Genomic DNA, 20,702 nt, shown 5'->3' with positions numbered 1-20,702 from the left:
TGAAATGTCTAAGTTTTTAGTCCATTTTTAAAATGTTTAATCTTTTTGTTGTTGAGTGGTAGGAGTTCTTAATATACCCTGGTTATTAAGTCCTTATCAGATCTATGATTCTTAAATATTTTTTTCCATTCTGTACTTTGTCTCTTCACTTTGTTGATGAAATCCTTTCATGCCCGAAATTTTCAATTTGATCAGTGGCTAAGAACTTGGCTGCTTACCAAAAGCTTGGTGGTTCGAATCCACCAGCTGCTCCTTGGAAATCCTATGTGGCAGTTCTACTCTGTCCTGCAGGGTCGCTATGAGTCAGAACCAACAACATCAGTTTATGATTTATTTTGTCTTTTGTTGCTCATAATTTTGGCATCATATCTAAGAACCCATTGTTGAAAACTAGTGTGTGGAGAAAAGAATGTTCATATTTTTTGTAATTGTGAACAGAAAACAAGCTGTGAAGCTCTGCATTGATGATGGCAGCTTTTACACCCTCTCTGCCATGTTGTTGAGTTATGGTTCTGGTGAGTCCACTAGAGCTGTGATGTCCACTGGTCAGATGTGGCTATTCCCAATTAAAATAATTAAACGTTAAAGAAAAACTTCAGTTCCCAGTTGCACTAGTGATGTGTTAAGTGCTAAATATCCACATGTGGCTTCCATATTGGGCCATGAAGAAATAAAACATGTCTGTTCTTTAGAGAAAGTTCTGCAGGATAGCCAGTTCGAGCATATATACAACGGGTAACAATCCATGTGTGTGATTATTCAGAGTGTGATCCCAATTATTAGTGTCATAGACGAGAAGGAACCAAGAAACAAGATATAGAGTGTCTGCCCATAGATTTCCAGTCTTGCATGAGAGCTGGTTTTGAATAATGAAAAACTATGGACGTCTGATACCCGTTATAAAAGGACCTAACCCAAGAGTTAGTTCAGATGCCTTGTAAGGAAAAATCATTTAAGTGAAGATTCATAAAATTAGTTGGATTTAGCTATACACATTGTTAGCAATATACATTGAGCAGGGTTGAGAGCATGTATGATGAGTGGGCGTGGAAAGAGTATTTCAGTTGCAAAAAGTGAGTGTATAAATCTTTAAAGCAGCAGAAAATGCATTATTATCCATTCCTTGATAGAAGAAATGATTAGAACAAAGAAAACAAATTGTGGGTTGGAGGTTGGGGGGTGTTGTGTAGGCCAGACTGGAGGAAGCAGTGGCAGCAGATTGTTTAGAACCATGTTGACTACTCTGGGCTTTTTGAAGGACTATGGACAGCTGCTGATGGGCATTAAGTAGGGATGGGTGTAAGTATACTCGTAACTTAAAACTGAACACTTTGGTCCCTGAACTGCAAATAAAAATACAAACCAAACTCTTTCCTGTTGAGTCAGTTCTGATTCAGTGACCCTACAGGACAGAGTAGAACTGTCCCATAGGGTTTCCAGGGAGCTGCTGGTAAATTCGAACTGCCAACCTTTTTGTTAGCAGTCTGGCTTTTAACCACTATGCCACCAGGGCTCCAAACTGCAAATAGACTTTGGAAATGGCAACCATGAATGAATGATGTCAAGCAGCAGTTTGTTTTGAACAAGTTAAGAAAGACTGTGAAGTGGCCTAAGCATGGAGATTAATTCTGGATCAGGAAGATAGTGGATGATATAACGTAGATGTAGATGGTTCAAAGGGCATCTCAGTTGATAGAATCCTGGTCTCTTGAGTTAGAGTTGAATGCGAATGTGGATAACCCTGGGCATGTTCAAGTGTAGATTTTTATTTAGAGGGCCTAGGGTGTAGCTTGAGGGTCTGCATATCTAACAAGCTCCCAGTTTATGTTGAAACTAGTGTACAAATAAAGTTGTGAATTAAAATTAGAGGTATTAGAGGAAATAGTAAAAGTAAAGGTAATACTGAAAGGGGAGACCATTGTATAATGGTCATGCAAGAGAGAGCATTTACACTGAGATCAGTCTGGAGGACATTATGCTGAGTGAGATAGGTCAGTCACAAAAGGGCAGATATTGTATGAGACCACCATTGTAAATACTCATGAAAAGGCTTACATACAAAAAGAAATCTTTGATGGTTACAAGGCAGGGGAGGGGTGGGGATGGAAAAACACTTAATAGACAATAGATAAATAGAAACTTTGGTGAAGGGTAAGACAGTACACAATACTGGGGAAACCAGCACAACGTGTACAAGGCAAGGTCATGGTACCTCCACAGACACATCCAAAATCCCTGAGGGACCGAATTGCTGGGCTGAGGGCTGTGGGGACCATGATCTCAAGGAACATTTAGGTCAATTGGCATTATATAGTTTATAAAGAATATGTTCTACATTCTGCTTTGGTGACTAGCGTCTGGGGTCTTAAAAGCCTCTGAGCAGTCATCTAAGATACTCCACTGGTCTCACCCCTTCGGAAGCAAGAAAATGAAGAAAACTAAAGATACAAGGGAAAGATTGGTCCAGAGGACTAATGGATCGTATCTACCACGGCCTCCACCAGACTGAGTCCAGAACAACAAGGTGGTGCCCGGCTACCACCACTGACTGCCCTGACAAGGATCACAATAGAGGGTCCTGGACAGAGCTGGAGAAAAATGTAGAACAAAATTTTAACTCAAAAAGAAAGACCAGACTTGCTGGCCTGACAGAGACTGGAGAAACCCTGAGAGTATAGCCCCCAGACACCCTTCCAGCTCAGTAATGAGGTCACTCCTGAGGTTCACGCTTCAGCCAAAGATTGAACAGGTCCTTGGAACACCAGCCTTGGGGCAGGGACTGTAAGGCAGGAGGGAACAGGAAAGCTGGTAATGGGGAACGCAGGGCTGAGAGGGGAGAGTGTTGACATGTCATGGGGTTGTTAACCAGTGTCATACAACAATGTGTGTACTGTTTGATGAGAAACCGGTTTGTTCTGTAAATCTTCATCTAAAGTACAATAAAAAAAAGAAAAGTGTAGGAGTCAGCTGCATGGGGAAGCTGGGTGGGAATGAGGGGAGTGGTAACGGATTTTACTGCACATATTAAAAATCAGTGCGGCACAATGAATGCATTGACTAAAGGTGAAAAATACGTTTTCCCTGAAAATGCTCCCATGTTGATATCAAATAACAATATGTGTGTTGATCTACAAGGGCATAGTTATGTGGATGGACACACTAACCCATGCTTGGACTCCTGAGTCTCTGGAGAAAATCAGGTTCAAATTTTCCAGCATTGCCATGGATGCTTCTCATGCTCCAGAATGAGTAAATTCCCCGACCTGTGATCTTGTTGCCGAAAAAAAGAGGCTCTGTGTACTGCGTAAAGGATGCAGCTGTGTGCTCTGCAAGGCTGGAGCCTGTTCTGCCTTAAATGTAAATGGACCTAGGGTAGAGCACCCCCTTGAGCCTGGGAGGAAGTTCTGCCCAGGGAAAGAGTTGACAGTCAAGACCCTGTTACTGCCTTCTTAGTCAACACCGTCTCCTCCCGATTTTTCTCCATTTCAGGTCCCAGGTATGACACAGAGAGAACTAGTCCAGTTTAGGCAGCTGGGTGCCTGAAGCGAGTGTCTGGCATATCCTTGTTATCACAAGTGAGGAGTTTCGACTGCTCTGACTGGCTGTGTGGACCAAACGTTATTCATCTGCCTCCAGACTGCCCAGTGGCTCTGCTTCTACTCACGTATTGAGCTCAGAGAGAAAATTCACTTAACCTCCAGAAGCTGTAGCCAGGAGATGGTGAGTACCACAGAGAGCTGGATAATGCTTAGGATAAGGGGGTGAGACTAAATATGCTTTGATGGAGGACCTGCTGTGTGCTCTGTGCTGTGTTTCTTCTGTGAGGTAAAAGGTGTCAGAGGAGGCCAAGGGTAAATCCTAAGAGGCATCCTAAGGCCCTGCTTCACTGTCACTGGGCCTTCCTCTGTACATATGTGCATTTTCAAGCCTTGGATACCTGGGAATACCTTCCACATGTGACTCTCAGAGCTGGCACCATGGGTCCTTAACGTCCCCACCTTGGCCCTCAGTGCTCTATATTGAATGACAGAATGTCATAAGCAGAGCTTGAAGATGGTGCAGCTCTGGCTGAGGAGGCTGAGCCCTGGGCCTCCAGAGCCATCTTTGTGCCATCACTGCAAACAGTGTTCTTGGCTTACCCCAGGCACTGGAACTATTTCCGTGCAGTTCAAAACCACAGGCTTATGTTCCATACAGTGTAATCGAGTAAAGAACAGGAGAGTTATTAGTCACCAAAGGAATAAGTCAGGAGAGTGAATCCAACTAGATCATGTCTGGAGTCTCGAAAATCATCATTTTTTCCAGTGGGGAATGGTTTCACTTGAGTCTTTCAGGTGTGTGAGAAGCATGATACCCAGTCTGGGTCCAGGTCCTCCCAGCCTGTGTGTACCTAGAGTTGGTATTATATTTCTAAAAATTGTGACTACTTTCACCAGTCTTGGATTAAAATCTAAAATAAAGGTGTTCTTTTTTGCTAAAGCAGCTCAGGATATGAGACGGTGATATCTTTCTGCCTGGCCAGCAGCTAGGGCAGCACCACAGGTGTAATCCGGAGTCACCAGGGTAAAGTAGCCCCTGAACACTTTTGGAAAGTCTTGGTTCCTATTCCAAAAAAACAGGTGGCAAAAGCCAGGTTGATTGGACTAAAGGTTTTTAATTAGGGGAGACTTAGATGCCGAAGGTCATTAACTTAGGGCATGATACTGGCTTTTACCTGGGGCCTCTGGTCTAATAGTTAATATTCAAGGAGTTGGTGAATTACATGGGGGGGATAGGAATGTGACACCAGCACTGCAGGAGGACCACCGCAGAAGAAAGGGAGGGGAAGTAAAATCTGAAAACCTGGTCGGGGGTGGAGAGGGTTGCCCTGAGGAGGAGAATCTGGTTAATGTCCTTGTCTAACAACTGATAGGGTTACTGCCAGGTCATCCACCCTTGTTCAGTCTGAATCCATCATGAGCAGGATTCATTTTGAATATGTCCAACACCCCACAATCCACCCCTTTCCTGCCTGGCTCTTTTTTTTTTTTTTTTTTTAATTATTTTTATTGTGCTCTAAGTGAAAGTTTACAAATCTAGTCAGTCTCTCACACAAAAACCCATATATACCTTGCTACACACTCTCAATTACTCTCCCCCTAATGAGACAGCCTGCTTTCTCCCTCCACTCTCTCTTTTCGTGTCCTTTTCGCCAGCTTCTAACCCCCTCCACCCTCTCATCTGCCCTCCAGGCAGGAGATGCCAACATAGTCTCAAGTGTCCACTTGATTCAAGAAGCTCATTCCTCACCAGCATCCCTCTCCAACCCATTGTCCAGTCCAATCCATGTCTGAAGAGTTGGCTTCGGGAATGGTTCCTGTCCTGGGCCAACAGAAGGTCTGGGGGCCATGACCACCGGGGTCCTTTTAGTCTCAGTCAGACCATTAAGTCTGGTCTTATGAGAATTTGGGGTCTGCATCCCACTGCTGTCCTACTCCCTCAGGGGTTCTCTGTTGTGTTCCCTGTCAGGGCAGTCATGGGTTGTAGCCGGGCACCATCTAGTTCTTCTGGTCTCAGGATGATGTAGTCGCTGGTCCATGTAGCCCTTTCTGTCTCTTGGGCTCGTAATCACCTTGTATCCTTGGTGTTCTTCATTCTCCTTTGATCCAGGTGAGTTGAGACCAATTGATGCATCTTAGATGGCTGCTTGCTAGCGTTTAAGACACCAGACACCACTCTTCAAAGTGGGATGCAGAATATTTTGTTAATAGATGTTATTATACCAATTGACTTAGATGTCCCTTGAAACCATGATCCCCAGACCCCTGCCCCTGCTACACTGGCCTTTGAAGCATTCAGTTTCTTAAGGAAATTTCTTTGCTTTTGGTTTAGTCCAGTTGTGCTGACCTCCCCTGTATTGTGTGCTGTCTTTCCCTTAACCTAAAGTAGTTCTTATCTACTATCTAATTAGTGAATACCGCTGTCCCACCCTCCCTCCCTCCCCGCCTCCTAACCACAAAAGAATGTTTTCTTCTCAGTTTAAACTATTTCTCAAGTTCTTATAATATTTGTCCTTTTGCAACCGACTAATTTCACTCAGCATAATGCCATCCAGGTTCCTCCATGTTATGAAATGTTTCACATATTCCTCACTGTTCTTTATTGATGTGTAGTATTCCATTGTGTGAATATACCATAATTTATTTATCCATTCATCTGTTGACGGGCACCTTGGTTGCTTCCATCTTTTTGCTATTTTAAACAGTGCTGCAGTAAACATGGGTGTGCATGTATCTGTTCATGTAAAGGCTCTTATTTCTCCTGGGTATATTCCAAGGAGTGGGATTGCTGGATCGTATGGTAGTTCTATTTCTAACTTTTTAAGGAAGCGCCAAATCAATTTCCAAAGTGGTTGTACCATTTGACATTCCCACCAGCAGTGTAGAAGTGTTCCAGTCTCTCCACACCCTCTCCAACATTTACTATTTTGTGTTTTTTGGATTAATGCCAGCCTTGTTGGAGTGAGATGAAATCTCATTGTAGTTTTGATCAGCATTTCTCTGATGGCTGATGATCGTGAACATTTCCTCTTGTGTCTGTTAGCTACCTGAATGTCTTTTTTAGTGAAGTGTCTATTCATATCTTTTGCCCATTTTTTAATTGGGTTATTTGTCTTTTTGCAGTTGAGTTTTTACAGTATCATGTAGATTTTAGAGATCAGGTGCTGATCAGAAATGTCATAGCTAAAAACTTTTTCCCGGCCTGTAGGTAGTCTTTTTACTCTTTTGGTGAAGTCTTTGCATGAGCATAAGTGTTTGATTTTTTTTTTTCCAGTTACCTGGTTTTTCTTCTGCATTCTTTATAATGTTGTCTATACTGTTTATGCCATGTATTAGGGCTCCTAACGTTGTCCCTATTTTTTCTTACATGATCTTTATCGTTTTAGATTTTATGTTTAGGTCTTTGATCCATTTTGAGTTAATTTTTGTACATGGAGTGAGGTATGGGTCTTGTTTCATTTTTTTGCAGGTGGATATCCAGTTATGCCAGCACCATGTGTTAAAAAGACTGTCTTTTCCCCATTTAACTGTTTTGGGGCCTTTGTCAAATGTCAACTGCTTATATGCAGATGGATTTGTGTCTAGATTCTCAATTTTGTTCCACTGGTCCATGTATCTGTTGTTGTACCAGTACCAGGCTGTTTTGACTACTGTGGCGGTATAATAGGTTCTAACATCAGGTAAAGTAAGGCCTCCCACTTTGTTCTTCTTTTTCAGTAATGCCTTATTTATCCGGGGCCTCTTTCCCTTCCATATGAAATTGGTGATTTGTTTCTCCATCTCATTAAAGAATGTCGTTGGAATTTGGATCGGAATTGCATTAAATGTATAGATCGCTTTTAGTAGAATAGACATTTTTATAATGTTAAGTCTTCCTATCCATGAGCAAGGTATGTTCTTCCACTTATGTAAGTCTCTTTTGGTTTCTTGCAGAAGTGTACTGTAGTTTTCTTTGTATAAGTCTTTTACATCTCTGGTAAGATTTATTTTATTTTCTTGGGGGCTACTGTAAATGGCATTGGTGATTTCCTCTTCGATGTTCTTTTTGTTGGTGTAGAGGAATCCAACTGATTTTTGTATGTTTATCTTGTATCCCGATACTCTGCTGAACTCTTCTATTAGTTTCAGTGGTTTTCTGGAGGATTCCTTAGGGTTTTCTGTGTATAAGATCATGTCATCTGCAAATAGAGATACTTTTACTTCTTCCTTGCCAATCTGGATGCCCTTTATTTCTTTATCTAGCCTAATTGCTCTGGCTAGGACTTCCAGCACAATTTTGAATAAGAGTGGTGATGAAGGGCATCCTTGTCTGGTTGGGAATGTTTTCAGGCTCTCTCCATTTAGGGTGATGTTGGCTGTTGGCTTTGTATAAATGCCCTTTATTATGTTGAGAAATTTTCTTTCTATTCCTATTTTGCTGGGAGTTTTTATCATGAATGAGTGATGAACTTTGTCAATACCTTTTCTGCATCAGTTGATAAAATCATGTGATTCTTGTCTTTTATTTATGTGGTGGAGTACGTTAATTGTTTTTCTAATGCTGAACCATCGATGCATACCTGGTATGAATCCCACTTGGTCATGGTGAATTATTTTTTGGATATGTTGTTGAATTCTGTTGGCTAGAATTTTGTTGAGGATTTTTGCATCTACATTCATGAGGGGTATAGGTCTATAATTTTCTTTTCTTGTGTCTTTACCTGGTTTTGGTATCAGGGATATGCTGGCTTCATAGAAGGAGTTTGGTAGTATTCTATCCTTTTCTATGCTCTAAAATACCTTCAGTAGTAGTGGTGTTAACTCTTCTCTGAAAGTTTGATAGAACTCTGCTGTGAATCCGTCTGGACCAGGGCTTTTTTTTGGTTGGGAGTTTTTTGATTACCTTTTCAATCTCTTCTTTTGTTATGGGTCTATTTAGTTGTTCTGCCTCTGTTTGTGTTAGTTTAGGTAGGTAGTGTGTTTCTAAGAATTCATCCATTTCTTCTAGGTTTTCAATTTTGAGTATAGTTTTTCATAGTAATCTGATATGATTCTTTTAATTTCAGTTGGGTCTCTTATAATATCGCCCATCTCATTTCTTGTTCGGGTTATTTGCTTCCTCTCCTGGTTTTCTTTTGTCAGTTTGGCCAATGGTTTATCAATTTTGTTGAGTTTTTTCAAAAAAACAGCTTTTGGTCTTGTTAATTCTTTCAGTTGTTTTTCTGTTTTCTATTTCATTTAGTTTAGCTCTAATTTTTATTATTTGTTTTCCTCCGGTGCCTGTGGGTTTCTTTTGTTGCGCTCTTTCTATTTGTTCAAGTTATAGAGATAGTTCTTTGATTTTGGCCCTTTCTTCTTTTTGGATGTGTGCATTTATTGATATAAATTGGCCTCTGAGCACCACTTTTGCTGTGTTCCAAAGGTTCAATAGGAAGTGTTTTCATTCTCATCGTATTCTCTGAATTTCATTATTCCATCCTTAATGTCTTCTATAATCCAGTCTTTTTTGAGCAGGGTATTGTTCAGCTTCCAAGTGTTTGATTTCTTTTTTCGTTATTGATTTCCACTTTCATGGCCTTATAGTCAGAGAAGATGCTTTGTAACATTTCAACGTTTTGGATTCTGCTAAGGCTTGCTTTATGACCTAATATGTGGTCTATTCCAGAGAATGTTCCATGTGCACTAGAAAAGAAAGTATATTTGGTTGCTGTTGCGTGGAGTGTTCTGTATATGTCTATGAGGTCAAGTTGGTTGATTGTGGCATTTAGGTCTTCGGTGTCTTTATTGAGCTTCTTTCTGGATGTCCTGCCCTTCACCGAAAGTGGTGTGTTGAAGTCTCTGCCTCGTTCTTATGATCTCATACATTCATATCTTCCTTGAGCTTCCCTGCACTTGCAGGGACCAGGGGAAATGAGTGTACGGCTCCCTTCTCAACTTTATTAAAGCATTGCAGACGTACACCACACTAGCAATATAACCCATTGCCATCGTGTCGATTCCAACACATAGTGACCTGTAATACAGAGTAGAACTGCCCCATAGCATTTCCAAGGAGCACCTGGTGGATTCGAACTGCCGACCTTTTTTTTTTGGTTAGCCGATATAGCTTTTAAGCGCTGTGCTACCAGGGTTTCCAATATGAGGAAGTTCAAAAAATGATTGCAGTTATTATGATGGAAAAAAGTCCAAATAGTAATTTTTTCCACCATGTTCCACACCAGAGAACCACCCCTTAATCTTCGTCCACCAGGTGTCATCTCCCATTCGTTCTGTGCAATCTAAATGGGCCGCAAGTGAACAGGGGAGTGGTTTACGAGGAGTGTATTGTCAGGAACATGTACACAACATTCAATTTTTAATAAAGCACAGGTGCCTCCATGGGCCACCATTGTCATGTCCAAAGTCATTCTGTTCTGGTGCACCACTTTTCTCGTGGCGGCAGTTTCTTCATTGAGAGCAACAACCCCACATTCAGTGTCATTTAGAGGGGTGGTGATGAACTTTTGTAGCATCTCAATTTTGGTTGTAATATTGCCAATACTAGGAGTAAAAATAGTAGGTAAGTAGTACCACCAAGAAAATACAGACTGTTTACTCCACTGGCTCCTCCCATGTGGGTTCATTGTAAGGGGCAGGTGTAAACTTTGAAATGCCAGAATGGATCCAAGGAAAGCATAGAGTGCGTGTACCCAGCTAGTGGGGGGTAGGGCCAGCCAAGGCGAGAGGTTTGTGCCACATAGCCACTGCGTTCTCTTAGGGGCTACCTAATATCCTCCCAGAGGGAGAAAGAAGGGAGTCTGGTTAATGTCCTTGTCTAACTATGGTTGGGGTTATTGCCTGGTCAGTCACTCTTGCTGAATCCCAGAGTCCTTTGTGGGCAGGATCCTTATTCGATATGTCTGGAATCCCACAGGTGGGTGTATCTAAATTCTCATGGTCACAGATTCCACTGGAAGCAAATTTTAGGATCAGTTTATTATGCTTCTACTGATAATTTTTTAATTTAGTGGATTTTAGTCTGCTGAAACACAGGAGAATGCCTATTTTAACTGTTGTAAAAGTTACCCTCAAACTGATTAAGTCTTGAGAAGGATCTGAAGGACTGTCGTTAGTTTACCACGTAATGGCAGAACTACTAATGTTTTAACTCTTCTAGCCATTTTAGACACCTTCTGATGGAAATAAAATGGACACCCAGACTTACATTTTTGGTTACTGGGTTTAAACATAGAGCTCTGAACATTTTTAATTTGCAGAAATATATTAGACCATTTCATAACAATTAGTCCCTAAGTGATTAAATATTGAATGCTTATGTACTTATGAATGGAATTCCTAGGAAACACGTTAAATACCATGTTTGATTTATATTATGTTTAATAGTAAAATTATTGTTTTCTCCATAGATAATACCTTTAAAGCTCAAATATCAATACCAACAAGCAGTCATTATGAAGAATTGTTCCTAAGCTTGTCCACACTGTACTTCTTCCCCAGCTATCTTTAGATAAGCAGCCTTGTAAAATTTCTTAAGCGTCTTGCCATTGTTTCTTTATATAAATGCAAGCAAATAAATTTTATTTCCCCTGGTTTGTTATACAAACGATAGCTTGAAATTTATACTTGCTTTTTTTCGGTTACCAAATTATCCTTCAGATCTGTTCATAACAATACATACACAGCTTGGGTCAAAGTTGTATAAACTGCATAATACTGCATTTGGTGGATCTGTCTTGTTTTTTTTTCCTTTGTTGTACAAAAGATAGCTTGGAATTTATACTTTTCTCAGTTGACAAATTATCCTGGAGATCTCTTCATACCACTACATGGACAGCTTGAGTATAAAGTTGTATAAACTCCGTAATACTACACTTGATGGATCTGTCTTAGTTTTCTGTTTTTTTAACATCACGACCATGAATGGACGCTTGGAGTTTCCGACATTTTCCTTTTACGAAGCTCACTGTAGTGAATATAAATGTAAATTTCTAAGATCCAGATATAAAAAGTCGAGGCATATAAGCCCTCCTGACCTAGGACAAGCTAAATCAAAATGAAGGGGCTCTCAAATTACTTGGTAAGATTAATATATGCAAATTATATTGTATTTCCAGTTTTAAATCATGTTTTTAACTTTTTATTGTAAAGTATGTTGTAAACAACACATGAAAATTTTCACTTAAGATTTTATTAACAGGAATCTTAATACTTGACTATAAATAGGACTTGGGGAGTTCTTAGAGCCTCCCATTCTGTCCTGTCCTGATTTCATTAGCCTGGAGGTAACTGTTGTTGTTAGGTGCCAATCAACTCATTGTGATCCTATGTATAACAGAAGGAAACACTTCGTGGTCTTGTGCTGTGTTCCCAATTGTTATGCTTGAGCCCATTATTGCAGCCACTGTTTCAGTGCCTCTTCAGGGACTGGTCCCTCCTGATAATATGTCCAAAGTACATGAGACAAAGTCTCACATTTCTCGCTTCTAAGGAGCATTCTGACTGTACTTCTTCCAGGACAGATGTGTTTGTTCTTCTGGCAGTCTGTAGCATATTCAGTATTCTTCACCAACACCGTAACTGCTGTCTGCATTTTAGAAATTTGTTATTGTTGTTGCTGTTATTATGGAAACCCTGGTAACATAGTGCTTAAGAGTTATATCTGCTAACCAGAAGATTGGCTGTTCGAATCTACCAGGTGCTCCTTGGAAACTGTATGGGATAGTTCTCCTCTGTCCTGCAGGGTCGCTATGAGTTGGAATTGACTTGACGGGAGCGGGTTTGGTTTTTGGTTTGTCATTGTTACCGCTTTACACCTAAGTCTTAATTTTTAAACTATGTATTCTATATATTGTTGAGTTTTGTATTTTTTGAGCTTTCCATAAATGTAGTTACTCTTTTGGGTTCTTTAGTTACTTGTTTTCATTAGGATGTTTTTGAGCTTCATGTCTGTTGATGTCTGTGACTCTAGTCTACCTATGTACCTATGTATGTATGTGTTCCATTTTATGAATGGGCCACAATTTACCTTTCTGTTGTACAGCTTACAAAATTTAGGTTGTTTCAAGTTTAGTTTTTCCTCTTGTGAATAGTGCCGCCCTGTTCATTCTCTTTCTAGGGTCCAAGTGCTCTTGCCTAATAACTTTCTAGTGAGGGGAAATGGCGAAGTTGCAGATTGTAGCCAAGTTTCAGTTTACTAGGAAGTGCTGATGTTGTTTACCAGTTTACCCTCCTGCATAGTATACATATGTATTTTATTTGTTGCATTTGCGTCGCAACATGGGGATTATCAAATTAATTGGTTTTTGCTTTGTAGAGGAGTATGAAATGGTATCTTCCTTTAACTTTATTCTACAGTTACCGTAAACCACTCTAGTACTGTGCATATTTTCCCACTATTAGTTCATCTTTCTCTGACGTTTTAGGGCTAATTTATAGCTTTTGGAAATATATTCTTCATTTTTATATGTTGAAATTGTCTATCTCATATGTAGTTTATGCACTCACTTTTTGCTGCCTTTTGATTAATAGTTCTGAATTTTAATATAGTTTTGTCAGTCTGTTCCCTTGACTTGTTATATCAGAAAATGTTCTGTATTCTGTTATCGTAAAATCATTTATTTATAACTTCTGAAGATGTTACAATTTTAGATTTATACATTTAAAATTAATCTTTTGCGGGGTGGAGAGAAGGAGTGTGCTGTCTCATTAGGGGGAAAGCAACTAGGAGTATATAGCAAGGTGTATATAAATTTTTGTATGAGAGACCAACTTGATTTGTAAACTTTGACTTAAAGCACAATAAAAATTTTAGAAAATTAATCTGTTTGGAATTGATTTTTGCATATGGAGTACGTAGAAATGTGTTAATTATTCCAATTAGATAATTTGTTGACTCAAGATGACATATTAAAGTGTATGTAGATTCTGGCAACGCCCTGCAGTGCTTCCTCGTCATGATTCAACTTTCCATATTGATAGGGGGCAAGTTCCTGGATTGTTTGCTTCTTTCCATTGATCAACTTATATATTCTTATACTGATACAATGCTGTCTAATTTATTATACCTATACACATACACACAGAATTATTTGAATGTGTGTGTGTGTGGACAAGTCTCCCCATGCAGCATTCTTTAGAATATCTTGGCTGTTTCTGAACCGTTGTACTTCCATGCAAATTTTTGAAGTATTTTTTTGTGAATTTCTGGTTAGAATTTTGTGGAAGTTCTTTTTATTAGTAAGATTTATTTGGGTAGAACAGTGCTCTAAAAGCATACTGTATTCATTTATTTCAGTTGATTTGGATATCATTTAATAATGTTTTATAGTATTTTATTACGATCTTTTATTAATTACACTTCTTGTTGTTAGGGCCGTTGAGTCGAATTCAACTCATAGGGTTCCTGTGTACAATAGAACGAAACACTGCCTGCACCTCCTCCATCCTCACAATCATTGCTATGCTGAACCCATTGTTGCAGCCACTGTGTCAGTCTATCTCAATGAGGCTTTTCCTCTTTTTCGTGGACTTTCTGCTAATTATGATGTCATTCTCCAGGGACTCGTCCCTCCTGATAACATGGCCAAAGTATGTGAGACATAGACTCGACGTCCTGGCTTCTAATGAGCATTCTGGCTTTACTTCTTCCAAGACAGATTTATTTGTTCTTCTGGCAGTCCATGGTATATTCAGTATTCTTCACCAGCGCCTACAATCAACAGTGTAAATTTTTCTGGCTTCCTTATTCATTGTCCAGCTTTTGGGTACATGTGAGGTTATTGAAAACACCATAGCTTCAGTCAGGCATGCCTAAGTCTTCAAGGTGATGTCTTTGATTTTTTAACACTATACAGGTCTTTTACAGCTGATTTGCCCAGTGCAATAGGTCATTTGATTTCTGATTCCTGCTTCCATGAGTGATAATTGTGGATCCAAGTAAAATATCTTTGACAACTTCAATCTGTTCTCCATTCATCATGGTGTTGCTTATTGGTCCAATTGTGACAATTTTTGCTTTTCTTTATGCTGAGGTATAATCTCTTCTGAAGGCTGTGGTCTTTGATCTTCATAAGTAAGTGCTTCAAGTCCTCTTCACTTTGAGCAAGGAGGGTTGTGTCATTTGTATATTGCAGGTTGTTAATGAGTTTTCCTCTAATCCTAATGCCCCATTCTTCACTCCTTAGTCCTCTTTATTTTCAGTAAAATGTGCTATCCTTTTAAAGTTAATTTTTCAAGTACTTTCCTCATTAAAAAACCATTCTTTTAAAAATCTTTATTTTTCTGTATCTTCCCCACTTGGATGTCTTATCCTCATTTCAGTCTCAACAAGCCCCAAGTAACCTCTGCAGGCTTTCCCATAGAACTACTCCCCTTGAAGATTTCCACATCTTTGTTGATCGCACTCCATCTTTTTAGTCTTCATTGGTAAAAATGTTGGACTCATCCTTGCCACATCTTTGTCTCACACCCCAACCCTCATACTACCTGGAACTTCTGATGGGCCTCCCTTTAAAGTATCTAGGGATCACCCATTGCACACTTACTTTTATTGCCACCACTGCAGTCTCAACATTTCTTATATGATTATGGCCATAGCCATCTAACAGATCTGCCAGCTTCTACATTTGCCCCTACACAAAGGTCTTTTTTTTAATTTTGTAATAGTCATTGCCTTTATTTCACTATCCATTTATTTGGTCCTACCCATATAAAAGCCCATTCAGATATATTATAGTTCTAATTCCTCCCTTTAGGTAAAGATATCCATTACTGCTCGAACACGTTATCCGGTTTTCCCCAAACTTGATAACAACACTGAACAATCCCTTCTTTCTCCTCCTTTCCCATACCTCAGTTAGATTTATGCTTGGATTGGAAAGAGAATTTGGATTAGCTATGGTTAGTTCCTGGCAGTGAGTTTTCTTAACAAGCTTGAAAAAGAGAACAGGCTGACTCTTCTAAGGCTTGCTTTATGATCTAATATGTGGTCTATTCTAGAGAATGTTCCATGTGCACTAGAAAAGAAAGTATACTTCGTTGTTGTTGGGTGGAGTGTTCTGTCTATGTCTATGAGGTCAAGTTGGTTGATTGTGGCATTTAGATCTTCCATGCCTTTTTTATTGAGCTTCTTTCTGGATGTCCTGTCCTTCACTGGAAGTGGTGTGTTGAAGTCTCCTACTATTATTGTGGAGCTGTCTATCTTACTTTTCAATGCTGATAGTTTGTTTTGTGTATCTTGCAGCCCTGTCATTGGGTGCATAAATGTTCAATATGGTTATATCTTCTTGGTATATTGTCCCTTTAATCATTATATAGTGTCCTTCCTTATCCTTTATGATGGATTTAACTTTAAAGTCTATTTTGTCAGAAGTTAATATTGCCACTCGTGGTCTTTTTTGATTGTTGTTTGCTTGATTTATTTTTTTCCGTCCTTTAAGTTTTTGTTTGTGTTTCTACGTCTAAGGTGTGTCTCTTGTAGGCAGCATATAGGCGGATCTTGTTTTTTAATCCATTCTGCCACTCTCTGTCTTTTTATTGGTGCATTTAGTCCATTTACATTCAGGGTAATTATGGATAGGTATGAATTTAGTGCTATCATTTTGATGTCTTTTTGTGTGTGTTGACAGTTTCTTTTTCCCACTTGATTTTATGTGCTGAGTAGATTTTCTTTATATATTGTGCCTTTCTCATATTATTTGTTGTTGATTTTGTTTCTGCTGAGTCTGTATTTTTCCCTTGTATTTTATTTTGATGAGTAGGATAGTTTGTGTCCTTTGTGGTTACCTTATTATTTACCCCTATTTTTCTAAATTTAAAACTAACTTTTATTTCTTTGTATTGCCGTATCTCCCTCTCCATATGGAAGGTGTATGATTACATTTTTTAGTCCCTCTTTATTGTTTTAATGTTGCCTTCTTTCATATAATAACATCGCTATTACCTTGTTTTGAGCCTTTTTTAAAATCTTGGTTTGTTTTTTTGATTTCCCTGTGTGGGTTGACTTTTGATTGCTCTGCCCAGTGTTCCAGTCTTGGGTTGATAGCTGATATTATTGATTTTCTAACCAAAGAACTCCCTTTAGTATTTTTTGTAGTTTTGGTTTGGTTTGGTTTTTATGAATTCCCTAAACTTGTGTTTATCTGGAAGTGTCCTAATTTCACCTTCATATTTAAGAGACAGTTTTGCTGGATATATGATTCTTGGCTGGCAATTTTTTTCCTTCAATTTTTTTAATACGTCATCCCGTTGCCTTCTTGCCTGCATGGTTACTGCTGAGTAGTCTGAGTTTATTCTTATTGGCTCTCCTTTGTGGGTGACTTTTTGTTTATCCCTTGCTGCTCTTATAATTCTCTCTTTATCTTTGGTTTTGGCAGGTTTGATTATGTCTTGGTAACTTTCTTTTACCATCTACCTTATGTGAAGTTCGATGAGCATCTTGGATAGATATCTTCTCAACTTTCATGATACCAGGGAAGTTTTCTGCCAACGAATCTTCAACAATTCTCTCTGTATTTTCTGTTATCCTTCCCTGTTCTGGTACTCCAATCACTTGTAGGTTATTTCTCTTGATAGACTCCCATATGATTTTTAAGGTTTCTTCATTTTTTTAATTTTAATGTTTTTATCTGATTTTTCTTCAAATATATTAGTGCCAAGTGATTTGATCTTCAAGTTCAGAAATTCTGGCTTCTACTTGCTCAATTCTGCTCCTCTGACTTTCTATTGAGTTGTCTACTTCTGTAATTTTATTGTTAATCTTCTGAATTTCTGATTGCTGTCTGTCTATGGATTTTTCCAGCTTATTAAACTTTTCATTATGTTCCTGAATAATTTTTCTAATTTCTTCAATTGCTTTATCTGTGTGTTCCTTGGCTTGTTCTGTGTATTGCCTCATTTCCTTCCTGATGTCTTGAAGGGTTCTGTATATTAAACTTTTGTATTCTGCATCTGGTAATTCCAGGAATGCACTTTCATCTAGAAGATCCCTGGGTACTTTGTTTTGAGAGCTTGTTGAGGTGATCATGGTCTGTTTCTTTATGTGACTTCATATTGACTGCTGTCTCCGAGCCATCTATAAGTTATTGCATTAGTTTATGTTCACTTACTGTGTCGTAGCACCTTGCTTTGTTTTGTTTTGATATGCCCAAATGGGTTGCTTGGGTGTGCTAGCTTGATCATTTTTGCCTTTGGAGCTCTGACGTCCCTTCCCCAGATGGCTAGAGCTGTTATCAGGTGTATCAGTCTAGAAATCCATTCACTTTACTTCTATGGATTCAGCTCAAGGGTCCAGGTAGCTGATCATCAAGTATGTGACACAGGCTCTGTCCTACAGTCTTAGAGGGGCAGGGGTGATTGGTGTAGGTACCAGTATCTGGTTGCAGCAGGGGGTCACACTCTGAACAAGGCAGAGTGTTGAGAACCAACCTCCGAGTGTCTCTGAGGAAAGCGTGTCCCTGTTTCTTAGAGCGTGCAGGTTCTTTGGTTCTGTAGACAGACCATGGGCACCCAAAGTTTTTGGTTTTAAGGACTGGGAGGTACCAGTTTTCCTCGGACCCCTGTCGCAGGTGGCTGGGTGACCTGAGTGGAGCTACCAGTACTTAGGCCCCTGATGAACGTAGGCAAGGACCCAGTTTAATAGGCAAAGCAATGTCAAACATCAAACACTCACCTCTGCACTGCACAGCAGAAACGGTTGGAGTCTGCCTACAAGGGCCTATTCTCCTGAAATAGGCCCACACAGGTCCGTGCAAAGGGGAAAGGTTTTCAAAGTCCATGGACTGTTTATACCTGGACAGGAGCTGCTTCTGTCCTGAGCTCCCCCAGTTAGTGGAGCTGGCAAGTAATCTTTTCCCCCACATGCAAATTTCTTCCTTCTCCAAGGCTGGGAGAATGGCTCTAGGCGCTCAACAGTGCCCATCTCAGGCCCAGGAAATTCAGCTGCTGATGCTGGCTTGGGGGTGGGGGGGCCCAGTAAAATATACACAAGTACTTAGCTTTTGCCGAGAGATCGTTCTTCTGTGGTTCCGGAGGTGTAAGTAAGCTGTTTGGCTGGCTGCTTCTCCCTGAGGAAACTGCAGCTGAACGCTAGTACCAGCCCGCTGCCACCGCTCCGGGAATGGTGCCTGAAGACTCCCTGCGATTCAGGTCCGGTAATTCCTCTCAGCTTCTGAACTGTCTCTTCCTACCTCTGCCCCTCTGTTCGTTTTCTAAGCTTGCCTTTGATGCTTAGGGCTCTTGGTTTGTCATAAATATACTCGTTTCACTTGTTTTTTGGGTCTTCGTTGTAAAGAGGGCTCGCCAGAAGCGCCTGTCTACTCCGCCATCTTGGCTCCGCCTCACAAAGGTCTTTTAAAAGCTTTCAGGTTAATATTGTCCTCTGCTCAAAAGCCTGAGATTGCTCTGCATTTCACTCAAAACCAGAGACTTTACAATGGCCAACAAATGTCCTAGAACATGGTATGTCCACCTACCCCTGTCACCTTTCCAGCTTTCTCTAGTGTTGCTTGCCCACATCTCACTCTGCTCCATTCACAGTGGTATTTGACTTTACTCTCCCCTTCTGGCGTTTTTCCTTTTTTTGGAAAAATCTTTTGCCAGATAACCCCTTGGCTAACTCCTTCACATTCCTAACCAGTTAAACTAGTTGTTATTGAGTTAATTCCAACTCATGGTGACCCCATGCAGGTTTAGAGAGAACTACACTGCTTGAGTTTTTCAGTGGCTGCTACCTTTTGCAAGCATTCAAACTGCCAACCTTTCAATTAGTAGCTGAGCAATTCTTTGTGCCAGCCATGCGGTCTGCTTCACATTCCTAGGTCTGGAGTTTACATATTTATAAATAATTTAGTCCACTTTAAAATTACACTGTTCCTCTCCACTGGTACTACAAGTATTTTAAAACAGTATTCCCAGTTCTTTGTTCCTATTCCTTACAACATTGCTGTTCTTCATTTCATTTTTCTATACGCTATACCATTGCCATTGAGTCAGTTCCGACTCATGGCAGCACTGGGTTTTTTTTTTATACCGTTGCCATCGAGTCAGTTCCAACTCATGGTGACCATCAATTACTTATATTCAAGTTGAAGCAGAATTAGAACAAGCCCACAAGAGTCAAAGTACGACCTTGAGTATATCCCACCTGTATTTAGAGACCGTCTCAAAAATAGATTTGATGTGTTCAACACTAATGATAAAAGGCCAGACGAGTTGTGGAATGACATCAAGAAGATCATACGGGAAGAAAGCAAAAAGTCGTTAAAAAGACAGTAAAGAAAGAAAAGACCAAAATGGATGTCAGAAGAGACTCTGAAGCTTACTCTTAATCATTGAGTAGCTAAAGTAAATGGAAGAAACGATGAAGTAATAGAGCTGAACAGAAGATTTCAAATGGCAGTCGAGAAGACAAAGTATTATAATGACATGTGCAAAGTCCTAGAAATAGAAAACCGAAAGGGAAGAACACGCTCATCATTTCTCAAGTTGAAAGAACTGAAGAAAACAAGCCTCAGTTCGCAACAGCGAAGCATTTCTATGGGCAAAATGTTGAATGACGCAGGAAGCATCAAAAGATGGAAGGAGTACAGAGTCACTATACCAAAAAGAATTGGTTGATATTCAGTCATTTCAGGAAGTAGCATGTACTCAACAAATGATGGTACTGAAGAATGAAGTCCAAGCTGCACTGACGTTGGTGAAAAACAAGGCTCCAGGAGTTGATGGAATACCAGTTGAGATGTTTCAACAAACAGATGCAGCTGGAAATACTCACTCGTCTCTACCAAGATATTTGGAAGACAGCTCCCTGGCCAACGCTGGAAGAGATCAATATTTATGCCTGTTCCAGAGAAATGTGATCCAACAGACGACAGAAATTATCAAACAATATCATTAATATCACACGCAAGTAAAATTTGCTAAAAATCGTTCAAAAGTGGTTGCCACAGCACATTGATAGGGAACTGCCAGAAATTTAAGCCAGATTCAGAAGAGGACATGTAACTAGGGATTTCATTGCTTATGTCAGATGGATCCTGGCTGAAAGCAGAGAGTACCAGAGAGATGTTTACCCGTGTTTTACTAACCATGCAAAGGCATTCAACTGTGTGAATCATGACAAATTATGGATAACGTTGTGAAGGTGGGAATTCCAGAACACTTAATTGTGCTCATGAGGAACCTTTA

The 20,702-nt window shown here is 39.8% G+C and overlaps 1 protein-coding gene across 3 annotated transcripts in view; it reads left to right on the top strand.

Annotated features, from left to right (window-relative positions):
* LOC126072197 (zinc finger protein OZF-like) overlaps window positions 1-20,702 on the top strand; it is a 41,933-nt gene that overhangs the window by 10,256 nt on the left and 10,975 nt on the right. For all 3 annotated transcript variants that reach the window (XM_049877013.1, XM_049877010.1, XM_049877011.1), the window contains one exon: window positions 3,490-3,720. In XM_049877013.1, coding sequence (XP_049732970.1) covers window positions 3,718-3,720 — 3 coding nt within the window. In that variant the 5' untranslated portion in view covers window positions 3,490-3,717. The remainder of the gene's footprint in view (window positions 1-3,489; window positions 3,721-20,702) is intronic.

This window comes from Elephas maximus, chromosome 3 (assembly GCF_024166365.1).
Source record: "Elephas maximus indicus isolate mEleMax1 chromosome 3, mEleMax1 primary haplotype, whole genome shotgun sequence".
NCBI lineage: Eukaryota > Metazoa > Chordata > Mammalia > Proboscidea > Elephantidae > Elephas > Elephas maximus.
Note: the sequence above shows the minus strand (reverse complement) of the source record. Positions and strands in the feature narration are given on the sequence as shown.